Source organism: Ictidomys tridecemlineatus, chromosome 1 (assembly GCF_052094955.1).
Source record: "Ictidomys tridecemlineatus isolate mIctTri1 chromosome 1, mIctTri1.hap1, whole genome shotgun sequence".
NCBI classification, from domain to species: domain Eukaryota; kingdom Metazoa; phylum Chordata; class Mammalia; order Rodentia; family Sciuridae; genus Ictidomys; species Ictidomys tridecemlineatus.
In genome coordinates, this window is record NC_135477.1 from 133771855 (window position 1) to 133788496 (window position 16642).

Sequence of the window (16642 nt, forward strand, 5' to 3'; positions counted from 1 at the left end):
CACCTTGTAAAATGAATAACTATTTCATATTAGGTGGGAATACAGAGTTGTTTTGTTGGTATGTAGGAATTCAAATGCATTTAGAATAATGCATATAGGAGCCAAGTAACCAAAGGTGCAGACTGCAACAGCTATCTATTTATTGCCTTCTAGCTCTAAATTTATCCTTCATTGCCTGTTCTACAAAAGTGTATATGGGCCCTTTAAATCTTTTTTTTCTTTGCCTGCTAGTTGAATGTTAAGCATTTTCAGTAGAGGGCGCAGGAGGGACACTGCAGATAAGGAATTGTCTATTCTAATCCCAGTGTGTTTGCTCTGCAGCCAACTCCTGCAGTCTAAGTACAATGCCAAAGGCTTATCTAGGACCTGCTCCCCAGCACCTACAGCTTCTACAGTGCTCTGTTTCTGCAGCATAAGGGGCTGCTCTAGCACCAAGATCTTGAAGCATGGGCAGCTTCTTTAGCATCCAAATCCTGCAGTACACTGGCCAGCAGCAACCATCAGCCAACATCTGCCCTCCCTATCCCCCTGCCCTTTTTTTTTTTTTTAAACAGAGTTCTTCTGGTGAGATACCACTCCATGAAGAGCTTTCTCGGGTATCCTTTAGGACAGATTTCCAGCAAGTTCTGCTAAAGCAGTACCACAGCGACCTCCCTGCCAGTGAGCTGTGGCTGTGCCCTTTCCAGTGAGGTCTAGTCCACATATCTCTGGGACTTCCTTTCTGGACAATCCATCTACACTGTAAGGGTAGTGACTACTCCTTATATCTACTATTTCTGAGCTTTATAGCTCAATCTACCTCATCATTCAATCCCTCATCATTCCAACCACAGTTAATAATTCTTTTTATCAAACTTTCTCTTTTCAATTCCCTGTGCATCATCCGAGTAGCAATGGGCACATGCAGCACCCAGATCCTGGTTTTCAAATATCATTCTCCAATAGAAAGAACTAGGGCTTCTTTCAGAAATGGCCCAAGGCTAAGACAGGAAAAATACACCAAGGGCCTGGAGTATCGTATAGTAACAGAAAGGAATGCAGTGCTCAAATTCACAAGGACAGGCATGTCCAAAGGACACAATGGCCAAGGCTGAAACTATTCAAGCAACAATATAAATAATGTGATATTGTCATATAACTCAATGTACGTGAGTCCAAACTGATATAAATTATTAAGTAAATGAAGGAAAAGAAACATGTCTTTTTTTTTAAAGAATTCCAAACAATATAGGTAGATGTTCCTTCCTCAATAAATGGGTAGATTGTGTGGCTTGCTTTTACACAATAGCATAGGAAAGGGGGAAAATTCTACGTTTACATGGAAAAATCTGGCCAACACAACTTCATCAAACAGTGAAGGCTAACCAGGTGATGGCATCATGGGTGAATCTCCTGCGACTCTCCTGATTTCATGTGATGAGAAAGACACTTCAACTCTGCACTGTTCTTTTCAAAATTCATCACCCTCAGCATGAAAAATACCAGACAAGCACAGACTGGGGTCCTGTGCAGTCCCTCCTCCACACTGTCAAGGCCATGAAAAACAAGGGAAGATGGAGAAACGGTCACAGAGGATACTGGGGAGATGTGAACATGGTATGAGGCTCTGGATGGGAATCGGGAACAAAAAGAGGACATTTGTGGAAAAACTGATGAGATCCAAACAACTTCTGGAACTTATTCACTACCAATGTGCTAATGTCAGTTTCTCAATTTTGATAAACTGATGGTAATTTAAGAAGTTAACGATAGAGGACATTGGATATAGAGATATAGAAACTTTCTGTACTATCTTTGCAACAATTCTGTAAATCTAAAATTGTTTTGAAATAAAAATTTTACTCAAAAAAAATGACTGTGGTTTCTGTCTCCTGATTGAAACTTACCGGGTACCAAGAGTCCATCTAATTATAAAAGCAGTCATTTTATGAATCTAATATACATCATCAAAGATATGCAGTAACCATAGAGAAGGAAAAATGGAAATAGAATCACTGGAAATTAGGCAGTTTTAATTCTGATATATAATAGATGACTAGAACACACATTTTGTTTCCCAAGTTATGTGACCAAGAATAAACAGCTCAGCACAGCTTTTGAGATAGGGGTAACTGCCACAGACAAAAATCCAGGTAACAAAACCCAGTATAGTACTTTCTTGTGCTTAATAAAGGTGTTAGAAATGATTTTTCTCTGAACATCTTTAAAGTCTTTAGACATCCGTTCATGCTTATTTATGCTTTTGTTCATTATAAAGCCAAAACATGAGTTGTAGAGAATATACTACAAGTAGTATTAATTACCATTTTCCAGTATTAAAAGAGCATGTGTTCTCAGAATTCTAGAGTCTTCGTTCAAAAGTCAGTAAACTCTAAAACAAAGCAATGATTTTTTTTTTTAACTAGAAGGCCCAAATCAGTTCTATAGTCCAAAACCAATGTAGGCTTTTTGCACACAAACACTATTCAGCCTGATCTATTAGCTTGAGGTAGGCTACAGTTTTTAGCAAAGTATGAGTAGAACTGAAATTATTCCACAGCATTCTTTGCCCTGGAAGTAGTAACAAACCTCACTTTGTAAACAAAGAATACATCCACTCTCTCCTTTCCCACTGGTTTATAACAATGTTATTTTTTCTCTAAAATGTCTGGGCTCGACTGATTTTTTAAGTTGGAAAAGTTAATGAAAGCAATATTGCATTTGAGGTCAGTCGGCCAGAAAGATGGACATGAGCCAAATCCCACATCCCAAACATTCTGCCTCAATGGCATGTGAACAAAATGCCCACTCTCCTCCTGCTTCCCAACAGAAGCAAAACAAAGCCCTGCAAGACAGTTACCCACTGGAATTGAGATGCCTGTCCAGAGCAGAAAGACACACACACACACACACACACACACACTCCCTGTCCAAGGTACAATAGCGGGGCTCTTTCACACCAAGAATTCTGTGCACAGGCAGCACAAGGGCTTCCCCTGGAGATGCTGCTTCAGAGAAAGCCAAGAGATCACAAGTTCAAAACCAGCAGTCCCAACAAGGTCAAGAGTAGCTTCCCATACTCCAAAGTAAGCAACTAAAATTCTTAAAACCAGTTTATCTAGACAGCTTAAAGTCCTTTCAGACTAATCTCAGAAAATCATTTAGTAGCAATGAAGAAAAATCTGTGCTAACACAGGAACATGCTAATTTTTAAAAACTATTATTTCCTTTTTATGTGTGTAATGTTCTGTGCACTACAGCTTAGTTGCACTTTAATTTCCTCTTACATTTTTCAAGGCCAAAAAGGAAGAGCAGGAAGTGGACACAATTAAGTGGGCAGAATGAGTTAGCCAGAAGACTTAAATTTTAACTATGAAATTTAGAAAAACAACTGTATTCCATGACATTCCATTATTTAAATCTGCACAACAATGAATATAGGATTTTAGATATAGCCTGCCCGTATCATTCTAGAGTTACAACTCTAGCATAATGAAGACACATTGTACACTATGTTATGATTTCATTTAGCAAGTATCAAAACATTCTCGAATTTTCATATATTACAAATTTATCTCCCCAAAATTAACTGGACATACGCTCATTATTTCCATCTCAGAATTCAAAGACAAATTGATATATTAGTATCAAAAGTACCAATTTTACTTCTAAGTTAAAACCAACGGGTGATAAATTTTAATCACTAAGAAAGCATCTTAGATAAACCAAGTTAAAAACAAAAGTTAGAGTATTATCCAACTGCCTTAAAATAAAGAATATAAATTTTGGACCTACTCTAGAAAACACACTAATACTCATAAAAGTCTGAGTATCAGATCGTTAAAATCTCCTTTATACATACTTTTCTTTATGCCTAATTAACAACAGTTCCGTATGTAATACATGAACGTGTTTAAAAGGAACTCATTGGAATGAATTGGATTTGGAATCCACACCATGCTCTGTTTGGGATGAAGAGGGAAACTGTAGCTCTGGGTAATCTGCAGACAAGGGGCTCATACAGCAAAAACATCCCCAAGACAGACAACAGCAGGTGGAAACTTACCACTGGAGCAGTTGGTCCCACCCCAGCCAGGCTCGCACTGACAGGTGTTTGGAGCAATGCAGCGCCCATGGACACATTTATCAGCACAGTGAGCTGTCAGAGAGAAAATCAATCAAATAAAGAAAGTTGGCACAAGAAAAAAAAAAAAAGCCAACAACACAGCTGTTGCACATCCTAGGCTCAAGTGTCACTTAAAAACAACATGCATGCTTGATAATTTTCTTCAATCCATTCCTCAGTCCTCTTACAGTCCACTGGCACAACTAAACAATTTCCCTTCTTATTGTGATATCTCCAAATAAATTCCTCCAGTTCTATTTGCTTAATTCTACTTCATGCTAAATTAGGAAAGAAGTTTCAAGGAAAATTGCCTAATCCACTTTTTTTTTAAAAAAAGAAAATTTATAAAAGACCACCAAATGTATCCTGTTTGGGGAGGAGAGTATGTGGAGAAACAAACCAGAAAGCAAAACACCAGGACCACAGCAGCACAGCAGACCGAGAGGTGATTGCCTCCACAAAGCATTCACCACAAACAAGTCACCTTCCTTTGTGAAGACCCTGTTCACATCTCTGATGTGGCAGAATGGCACAGTCTTTATCTGTTGAGGAAAATACTTGACAAATGTCATCTGGGTCTTCAGAAAATATTAAATCTCAATTCTCTTCCATAAGTGACTGTCTCAGCCAGGACCCAGCACTTGGAGACAAGGGGACACCACTGCAAATGGTCTGAAGACTACTTTCCAAAAGCAGAATTCAGCTGAATGACAGGAAAGAGATCAAAATACTGTCGGTGAACACTGACATCATCTTCCACCTTGTTCCTCTCTCATTGTTTAGACACCATCCAAAATATCTAGGTAGATGAGCAATTGTGAGGGCAACTTGGAAGAGTCTGGGGTTCAGGTAGTTCAAAATTTTATTTCAGGGTGGGGTAAGACACCCTGTGCTCTGGATGTGTCTCATTAATATATTCTTATTACAAAAGTAGAACAGGTTTCCTGCCCAAACATAAAATACCAATAAGTGAAATAGACCTCATCTCAATTCCACAAACTAATAACATTCTGATGGTTATAGAATCCTTCAGGAATTGTTTTCCCTATATATTTTTCTCCTCATAAAAAATAAAAGTAAAAAAGCTTTCAAATGATTTTCTACTCAATATAATGAGAAAAATATTTTCAAGTCATAAAATATTCTTTTATACATTTTATCCACTAGCATATATGTAGTATATATATAATGTGTGTGTGTGTGTGTGTGTGTGTGTGTGTATATATATATATATAAAATGATCCAAAATGATGATCACTTCTAAAATCCTGATCTTTGACATGAAGAGATCTATAGGAAAATAATTTAGCTTACCTTTAAACCAAACAGAAACTGGCTGTGGTGGCTGATTTAAAAAAAAAAAAAAATGCCATACAAACTGAAGAACATCATGCTAAGTGAAATAAGCCAGACTCAGAAAATCAAGGGTTGAATGCTTCCTGTCAGGTACAGAAGCTAGAGAGAGAAATGGGGAAAATGTAATGAACAAAAGGGGAGCAAAGTCTCAGGATAATAGAAGGGAAACCAATAGAGTAGAGGAAAGAGGGAGGAAGAGAAGGTAGGCATAGAAAAGTACTGGGGAAAGAAATTTGCCAAACTGTGCTATGTCCATGTACAAATATGACACAACAGACCATGCACGTGTGTGCGTGTGTGTGTGCATGTGTATACACAGATGTATAATTATAATGCTCTAATTTAAATGGCAATCACAGAAGGGAGGTCAGTAGAACAGAGCAAGTGGGTGGGAGTGGGAAGAGGGGAGGAGCAGGGGAAGCACTGGGGAATGAGATTAATTAAATTTTGTTATGTGCCTGTAAGAATATGGCATCCAAATCTTCAAAGTTCAAATCTTTGTGTCTGTTGAATATAATAGTGTAGTCCTCTCTAATTAATTTTTACTAAGGGAATGTTATAAAGTTAATCTCTAAGGTAAATTCATATTGGTAAAATTTTCCTTTATTTGTGTTTATATCTTGGAAATCCATACAAGATTCCATATCACCAAAAAAATAATTCTAGCACTTGAAAAATCTGAAAATCTCTGGGTTCCCATGAAGCTGGATCTGATGGGAACCACCTAGGTTTCATATGTGTTAGGGGCTGGCTATGAAAGGAAGATGTTCAGAATATTCTATAGACTGGTCTCAATTTCTGCTTTCCCCTTTTTTCCCCCATTTTTTCTTTATTTACCCTCTTTTTCATTTTCTACCACTCATCTTTCTATCTCCACAAACTACTTCTTTGATCTACACAATTATCATAGAGGCCACAGATTAAAATTTGACTTCAGTTGTAGTTGGGTTCAGTCTTAACCCCAGGGTGACCCCATGTGATTTCCCCTGCACCATGTGAAAGGTAAGATTGGGTTGAAAGGAGCAGGGTAAGATTATTAAGGAAGATTGAGCAAGAAGGCCTAGTACTTTGCTCCAACATCAAGATAACATTTATTAACATGGGCAAATAAATGTATATAAATTAAGCCTATGTTCTAGAGAGTTAGGAATCAGAATTGCATATTCTTGGATCTCAAGCCATTGTTTTCTTTTGTTGTTCTTACTGTTTTAATTCTGAAAAAGGACAGTAAGTATGTTTTCATATACAGAATTAAAATAGACCTGCTTTGGAATGCTTTTAGATTGTTGGGTAATTATACAAATGTTCTTGTGTTCCTAATGAGTGCAAACTTTGTGTTTTTATGAAAGAAATGTAAAGTCCAGTCATGTACGATAAATGAAAAAAAAATGATGGTACTTTTAAAATATGGATTATTTTTATATATAAAAAAAAAACCCTGGCTTATTTTTACGAAAACCTGGGCTAGCATTTGGGCAAAATCTGGAACACAATGTGGGTAGGTCATTAACAGAAAAGAAATTTCCTGAAAGTTACTTAAGAATTGGAAGGGAGAATCTGCTTTCCTAGTGCTTTCCTTTTTTTCAATTATAGCTCAAGTCAATGGAATCACCTTTAAAAATTGAGTCCTGTAGTCAAATAATGGCCTTAATGATGGGAAAGATTGTTGGGATCCACTCTAAAAGAAATAAACACAAAATTCTACTTCTGTGATATAGTAACTTCATGCAGCATTAGACTCTGTCATTCAAGTGCCATCTCTGCCCCATTCTCTTCTTCTGCCACCTCTGGACTATTACCAAGTCCTCACACAATGGTCAGAAGAACAGGGAAGCAAGAGAGAAGAGAGCCATGGAACTGTGTGTTCTGTGATGTCCCAACTCACCAAGCTACAGAAACACTGTGAAATATGTGATAACACTGACCCCCTTGGGACTCAGCAGAGTTAGATCCTACCCCAGGCTCATCTTTCCTTATTCAGCTTTAGATGCCAAGCTTAAGTGCTGAGCTTCCAACAGAATCCACGTGGAAAATCAAAACAAGCTTCAGACACAAAATCCTGTGGCATACCAAAGGGAACTAGAAAGGAACAAAGGAAACTGAGGTCCCCTTTAGCAAATGTTCAAAGCTTGGCTCTCAAGCACAGGTACAAAGGACCCTCATAATTGTGGGGTGTTTTTTTTTTTCATGCCTGAGAGATTCCTTATCCATGTCCTTTCTTTTAAATATTTTAAAGATGTTCTACCCAATATAATTTATTTTATCCTATCTCTCTTTAAGAAAATCACTAAATATTTTATAATAAATTTTTGGTGACTTTTTTTTTTTTTGAGGCCAGATAGAAGCTGGAAGCTGAATCTCCACCCACACTTAGTATCGTGCTGTAGACACATCAAACTGCAGGAGGCAAAGGTCTCCTCTCCCTCAAGAACTGGGAGACAACAGGCACTAATGAGAAGAGCAGGCCATGTCTTTGAAGTGAAAGCTGTGGACAGTCTGTCTGCTTGGTGGACAGGTGAGGACTGACATGATGACCCTGGAATCTTCTCTAATTAGGCTCCTGTTTCAGCCTTAGTTCCTAAATCCATCTAAATCCCATTACCAATGCCATGAACCTCATTGTTTCACTTGTAAATACTTGGCTTTAATACCGAAAGCCATTAACTATAGTCAATTGTTTTTTTCCTCTACCACATATATTTTTCTTTGGATTTACACCTAGGAATGGAATGTATGTGAAAGGAAGAGTAAGCAGAATAAAAAAAAAACTCCTTTAAAACCCAATTATATCTCTAAAGAAAATACAAGCCATTGTCCTAAAGGATATAATGTAATAAATCCATTTACATTAATTTGGAAAATGTTTCTAAGGTTAAAGTATCTCCTGAAAGTCACTATCTAACAGATACAACCTTCCAGCTAATCTATCTTTTCTCATTAGATCCTTTTATTCTGAGTTATGAATAAAGAGGATGAGTCACAAATTTTATTTTTTGAATGTATTCAGTGAGTTGCTATAAAAGAACATAAATTTTTAGAATTAAAGGTAACTTTACTGAATACCATCCTTGTATTTTTCAGGGAAAGTGAATAACTTCATCAATATTGGTAGCTAGGGTTTAAAAAAGAAGTAGGATTAAACCTGGATCTCTAATTTTGGGGAGTCCAAAACATTATGATGGTTTTAATGGTAGTGGGAGGGGAGCATGGGTAAAAAGATGGTAGAAGGTGTGTTGGACCAGCTACTAAGACAGGTGTACCACAAGGCTAGGAACCAGGAGTCGGAAGATTCAAAGGAGGAAAAGTGAGAAAGCAAAGAAAGTGGACTTCCAAGGTAAACTTCATGCCCTCACACTTCTGTCAGAGGTCAATTATGTGCAAAGTCTTTACATAATTTAATTGGTACTATAAGGTTCAGTGCAGACATGAGTCATCTGTTTTCATATTTTCAAACATAATATTGTAGACTACACTATTGTATTTGTAAAAAGGGACGGGGATTCTTTTTCTTCTGCTTAACATTTACTGATGTAGCAGTCACATTTCTAAGCTCTGCTGTGGATACAAAAATGGCAGATTAGGAACTCTTAGTCTGCAGAGGAAATCAAATATAGGATCACCAAATCCAACAAACACAATGCATGATGCAGGGGTAATAACAGAGATATGAGCAAAATAATGTGGGAATGCAGTGAATGATTCCACCGGTATGAAATGGCTGAACAGGCAACTCTATATAAACAGAAAATATATTAGCTGGTTATCTAGGGCTTATTAAATGTGAAGTGATAGCTGATGGATACATTTGTTTTACATGATGAAAATGTTTCATGCAATGATTGTACAACTCTGTGAATACACTAAAATCCATTAAATGATATAAATTGTTCAGATGCAAGATGTGTCAATTATATATTTTTTAAATTGTCATAAAAATACTATGGGATTTGAGGGAGGGGAATAATTAATTATAGCTGGGGTGAGATCAAGGAGAATCTCATGAAAGAGAGAACATCTGAGCTGAGGAAGTGGATACCTTTATAACAAAGTTTCAAGGAAGAATGGCCTATGACAACTGCTTCACACTTCATCCTCCTTGTACCCTTCCAAAGTTGCATAACATTGCTTGGGGTCATGGGCTCTTACCTCTAGTGGCTACTAGTGGCTGATTGTACAAAGATGAATAATCAGTCATGGAGAGAGCAAGAGAACACTAGGATCCTAGAAGTTTACATATAGTAAAAGTAATGAAAAAAATTCTATATCTAAAATCCCTTTTCTGTCCATTCCTTAAAAGGCTTCCATGTCTCTTAAGGACAAGTACAAATGACTAATATTAACAGTATCTTTGTAGACATTGCTAATTCTTCATCTAATGTTCCCTCTATCCTTATTATCAGAATCCCACTTTTACCAGTGATGGCCAATTGACCAGCAATGAACTACATTTCTTGGCTCTCTTTCTAGACTGAAGTGTCCATGTGGAAAATGGTGCAAGGTAAAAGATTCAGTTGGTAATTCCAGTCCCCTACTTTTCCTCCTTTCTGATACCTGGTATATGGACAAATGACTGAATTCAAAATCCATCTATGACCCTTTAAAATGGGACAAGAGAACTATGGAACTCTTTACTCTGAATTCCTTCCATGGATGAATGAATGTCATAAACCACTTCCTGACTTCTCCTTACATGAGGATAATAAACCCTAGTATGTAGAGATTTCTGTTTCAGATGTCTATTTCTTGCAGCCAAATATAATTCCTAATACACTCCGGTTTTGGGAGATCTTTCAGTTGAGTCCATTACTAAACTAAATAAGCAACTATACTAAAAGAATAAACTGAAGACGAATCTGTCTGAGGAGAAGATATAAACATTCAGAATTTCTACCAGACCTTTGCAGTAAAGGTGTCAAAACCTAAATCTAAGTGGGATGGACAAAAAATGTGAGAAAAATTAAAATCCTACCATTAGATATATATATCCTATCTTTTTCCTAAACACCATTTGACTCAAATTACAATGTGAGGAGAGTTAAATATGGACACTACAAACCCTAAAACAATGACAGAAACAACAAAACTAAGTTATAGCTAATAAATCAACAAAAAGATAAAATCAAATCATAAATAATATTCAACTTAAACAGAAGCCATAAAAAAGGAAAATGAGGAAAAAATACTGATGGGACAAGCAGGAAATAAACTTAACTACATCAATAATCACATTAATTGTAAATGGTCTAAATTTCTCATTTAAAAGACAAGAGATTATCATATTGGATTTTTTAAAAAAGCAAGTTTCAAGATAATGCTACTTATAAGAAGTACACTTTAGGGGCTGGGGATGTGGCTCAAGCAGTAGCGCGCTCTCCTGGCATGCGTGCGGCCCGGGTTCGATCCTCAGCACCACATACCAACAAAGATGTTGTGTCCGCCGAGAACTAAAAAATAAATATTAAAAATTCTCTCTCTTGTAAAATTGGGAGTTCATAACCCACTTCAATCTAATGTATGAAATATGATATGTCAAGAGCTTTGTAATGTTGTGAACAACCAATAAAAAAATTTAAAAAAAAAATTCTCTCTCTTTCTCTCTCCCCTCTCTCACTCTCTCTTTAAAAAAAAAAAAAGAAGTACACTTTAGATATAAAAACATAAACAAGTTAAATGTAAAATAATTTTAAAAGATATATCATACTACACTAATCAAAAAAGCTGGAGTAGTTAAATTAACATCAAAGAAGATTTTAGAATAAAGACTATTATCTGAGAGAAAGCAAGTCACTTTATAATTATAAAATGTTTAAAATGTTTCAAAATAGGGTAATAATTCTAAACATCTGTCCATTTAATAACATAGTTTTGGAAACTTCAATTAGAAATAGACAAAATTAAACTGGGAAACTTGAATCACTAGTCCCAATATTTGATAGAACAACTAGACAGAAAATCAGAAGAGAATATTAGATTTTCACATAACTATCACTTCACCCAATGGCAGAAAAATACATATTCAAGTGCATATAGAACATTTACATGGTTATATCATATTCTGAGAAATAAATCAATAATAAATATTTTTAAATTAAGGCATAAAAATACTTACTGATCACAATGTAATATAGAAATCAATAACAGACATCTGAGAAATCCCTTAAATAATTAAAAACTAAACAACAAGCTCCTAAGTAACTCATAAGTCATTGAAGAACTAAAAAAAGAAGTTAAAACATATCTTAAAGTGAATGAATATGAAATCACACGTCAAAATTTGTGAAATGCTATTGAAGCAGCTTGTGGGACTAAATGCCTACATCACAAAAGAAGAAAGTTATCAAATTAATTATTGCAGCCTTCATCTTAAGAAACTAGAAAACAAAGACCAAACTAAACCCAAAGGAGGGGCTTCTTTCCTTATGAGAAAGAAAATAATACAAATCACAGAAGAAAGCAATGAAATAAAAAGAATAGAGGCAAAAGAAAAATTAATAAACAAAATCTGATACTTATCAGTAAAATGGATCAGCTTTCAAAGAGGCATATCAGGAGAAAATACAAATAATACCAGTATCAGAAATGAGAGAAGTGATATTATTATTATAGAATCTGCTGATATTAAAAATAAAATAAAGGGATATCATTAGTAATTTTATACCAATAAATTTGATAACCCAGATGAAATGAAGAAACTACAAAGCTTATTATAGTGGAAATAAATAATATGAATAGATTTACATATTTTAAAATATAGTTAAAAATCTTCCCATAAAGAAAACCCAAGTTCCAGATGGCTTTAATAGTGAATTTTACCAAATATTAAAAAAGAAACAATACCCATTCTACAAAAATTCTTTTAGAAAATTGTAGAAAAGGGAATATTTCTCAACTAGACAAAACAAAGGCATTTATAGTAAAAGAAAACTACAAACAAATATGAAAATTCTCTGCAAATATGAACAGAATGGAGTTTCCTCAACCTGACAAAGGACAAATACAAAAAGCTTGCTACTAATATTATACTCAGGGGTAAGAGAATGAATGCTTTCCCCTAAGATTAGAAAAAAAGGCAAAAAAAAAAGTCTGCTCTTATAGTATTTGAAACTAGCCTGAAGGGCTCAGCAAGTATAATAAGGCAAGAAAAAGAAATAAATGTTAGCCACATTGGGAAGGAAGAAGTAAAACTGTCTTAATTTACAGACTTTGTAAATATCTGTGTTTATTTAAAAAATCTGATGGAATCAACAAAAAAGTACTAAGAATAACAAGAAAGTTTTAATAAGGTTGCACATAAAAAATCAATATATATATAAAACCTACATTCTTTATACTAGTAATAAATCATCAAAAAATGAACTTTTAAAAGCAATTCATAATAATATCAAATATGTACAATGCTTGGGCAAAAATCTAACCAAAGATGTGAAAGATCCACACACTAAAAACTAACAAGAATGCTGTGAAAAATTAAAGTATAAAACAAAACTATCAAACAATTTGACCTATTTGATATTTACAGAACACTCCACCAAACAGCAGAATATGCATATTAAATAGTGAGGTAGACCTTGCTTACTAGTCAGATGACTTGATATTATTAAGATGTCAATTCTTTTCCAAATAGATCTATAGATTCAATATTATACCAATCAAAATTCCAGAAACTTTTTTTTAGAAACTGAGAAGCTGATTTTAAAATTCCTATATATATATATGAATTACTTAGAGTAGTAAAAGTCACTACAGAAAAGGAAAAACAAAAAACAAAATTGAAGGACTAACATCACCAGAGTTAAAGATTTGTTACAAAGCTAAAATTATCAAGACAGTGTAATGTTGATATAAACATAGACAAATAAATCAATGGAACAAAATAGATAACCCAGAAATAAGTCCACACAAATTTTGACAATTATTTTTTGACAAAAGCACAGAGGCAATTCAGGGAAGAAAGAAGTCTTTTCAACAATGCTGAGAAAATTGAATATCCATGTACAAATAACTTGAATATGCAATCTTATAACACATACAAAAATTAACTCAAAGTGAATTATAGATCTAAATAAAAATGGGATTTTTTAATCTCTTAAAGAAAATAGAGCAGTAAACCTTTGTGATCTTGATTTGGGCAAAGAATTCTTACATATAGCAACAAAACACAATCTGCAAAAGAACAAACTAATAAATTTATTAATCAAAATTAAAGGACTCCTGCCCTTCAAAAAACACCACTAAGTGAATGAACAGACTAGTGACAAACTGGAAAAAGTATTTTCAAAAATACATATCTGATATAGAACTTGTATCCAGAATATATAAAGAACAATTAAGAAAAAAATAAACAGATAATTTTTTTAAAAAAGTTCTGTTAACAGAACAATAAATAAATGGGCACAGGATTTGACCTTTCACTAAAGAAGACACAATAAGGATAAGTAAAGCTCATGAAAAGATGTTTAATACCATTAGTCACTACAACGGTTCAATATAAAAACACAGCAAGACATTAATAGACATGTATTTGAATGATAGCAATTAAAAAGATTGTGTATCAAGTGCTGGAAAGGATGCAGAAAAACTTGAACTCTTTACATATGACTAGTGAAAATGTAAATGAACGACCACTTTGGAAAAGTTCGTCAGTTTCTTAAAAAACTGATAGACATTTGGGTTGTCTCTAGATTTTGGCTGTCGTCATAAATAAAGCAGCTCTGAACACCTGTGTACAAACACCAAGTGATTCAGCCATTCCATCCCAGGTATCACTCAAGAGAAAAGAAAACATGTCCATGCAAAAACTTGAACTTAAATTTTCAAAACAGCTCTTTTATAATTATCAAAAACTAGAAACTATCCAAATACGCAAGTTGGGTGCAGTGGTACACACCTGTAATCACAGTAACTCTGGAGATGCGGCAGGGGGATCGCAACTTTGAAGTGAGCCTCAGCAACTTAGTGAGGCACTAAGCAACTAAGCAAGACCTTACCTCAAATTTTTTGAAAAGCAATAATAATTAAAAGGCTACAGATGTAGCTTAGTAGTAAAGTGCCCCAAGGTTCAATCTCCAGGATCTTCTCAAGATGTGCATAACAATATGAAAGGATAAATAAATTGTGGTATATCCATGATAGCAAACTACTTGGTGATAAAAAGGAATGAACTAATGATGCTCAGGACAGTACGGATGAATCTCAAGGGGACCATTCCGAATGAAAGAGACCAGGCACAAAATAGAACATACTGTATTATTTAATTTATATAAAGTTTTAGAACATACACAATAATCTAGAGTGACAGAAAGCAGATCCATGGTTGCCTAAGGTAGACAGAAAAGAGAGGAGGAGACAGAGGAATTACAAAGAGGTTGTGAGGAAACATTTGTTATGTGATGAGCAGGTTCACTACCGTGATTGAGAGCTTCACAGTTGTATATGTATGTCAATACTTATCAAATTGTACACTTCAATATGAGCACTTTATTTTGTGTAACTTTTATCTCAATGAAACTGTTTGTTTGTTGTTTTTAACTAACTAGAGTGTGAAGAGAACTTCCAGAGAGGAGCAAAGAGCTCTCTCAATATAGGAAAATTGTCAGGGAGGAAAATTTAAGCTAACATTAAAACACACATTGCAGTTTCAGTAAGAGTCCACGGTTGTGGATGTGGGGACTCTTCAAAAGCCTATGAAGCATTGACTTGAAACTCTCTCAAGAAATATGTTTGGGGAAATGCTAATACATTAAAAAAAAATCACAATGTGAATTCCTACCAAGCTTTTCCTCTACAAACTAAATTACTTGTACTGAAAAAAAAAAAAAAGTTTGTGTTGAAATAGACTTGTAATGGATCCTGCACAAGGGATTGAAATACCATCTGTGGAGCACATAATCCTATTCATTTATTTGAAAATGGAAAGAGTTTTTGTCTAATTCCACACTGACATAGGCATTATCTATTTTGGCCACGACTCTCACACTGGGTCTCTGAGTTGAATCAGATTTAAGAAACATAAGTAACATGATCCTAATGAACCACAGTTTCAAAATGGTGACAAGTACTGAAATAGGCTTTAGTTTGCTTAGTAGAAATTACTAACAACTCAGCCTATAATAGGTCGGATGATACAACTGTAAATCAATTCAATCTGAGAAAGATTTAAAAATCATCCACATACAGTTTAGAAAAGACACCAGAATGAAAGGGCTTACATTTGAGACAAATTATGTCCTGCTTGGCCTGTTCTGTCTGTAAGAAATACATAAGAATCCTACAGGAAGTGCCATACCAGGCACTTCTGATTTTAGAATGGCATTTCTCTTGGTCTGACCACTCTCTGTGCAGGCACAAAATTCTTTCAGAAATACCCTTTCCCACAGCATGTTTTCTGCCACATGGTATTTCCTCTGGTCTGGCCTGCTTGGTCTTGCTGGAACTTTCTCCAGACACTTTGCCCAATACATCTGAATCACATGATAATAATAATAATTTTAAAAAGGCCAGCATTAGAGAGAGCTAAGAGGGAAGTGAAGTCACAGTTGGAGCTACCACTTTCCCACTCAGTCTCCTCACCTTCCTGTCTCCCCTATGGTGGCCTCTGAACATTTCCTTGTGGACGACTCATATTCTTTCCACTCTCCTTTCATGTCCACACCAGTTTGAGAATACATGAAGTCTTCTTGCCCAAGGCTCAATACCTAATAATGACAGCTAATATTATTCCCCTCGTCTGAAACATTTGCTTTTCAGTATAGAAAGTTTGAGCCAAATGTATTAGTTAAGCTATAGAATTTCTTCAGAAAGAAGAGCAAAAGCAGGCTTCAGTGTTTTTGCTACTCGGATGCCCTACCAAAATCCAGAGAATATAAACTCAAGTGCCTTCAGGAGCCAGAGGGTTGGATGAATCAGGGGAGTACTATACATCAGTGGGGTCCAGGAAAACTCATAGAGCTTGCTTATGAGCAAGCTGAGCTGCCCTCAGTCTCCTGTCTAGTGTCGCATGCGAACATCAAAGACAGTGTCCAAGTGGCCTAATGAAAGTTGGAAGATGAAAGTTCTAAGTTTTATGGTAAAATGTGTTAAAATATAAGACACTGTATGGACCAAACAAAACATGATCCTACATCAATAGATGGGCATGATGGTGTGCCCTGACAGTCCCAGCTATTCAAAGGGTTGAGGCAG

General features: G+C 35.3%; 1 protein-coding gene across 3 annotated transcripts in view; it reads right to left on the reverse strand.

Moving 5' to 3' along the window:
• Window positions 1-16642, reverse strand: part of Megf10 (multiple EGF like domains 10) — a 171123-nt gene that overhangs the window by 79420 nt on the left and 75061 nt on the right. For all 3 annotated transcript variants that reach the window (XM_005324140.4, XM_078048105.1, XM_078048094.1), the window contains exon 5: window positions 4046-4138. In XM_005324140.4, the coding sequence (XP_005324197.2) occupies window positions 4046-4138 (93 nt within the window). The remainder of the gene's footprint in view (window positions 1-4045; window positions 4139-16642) is intronic.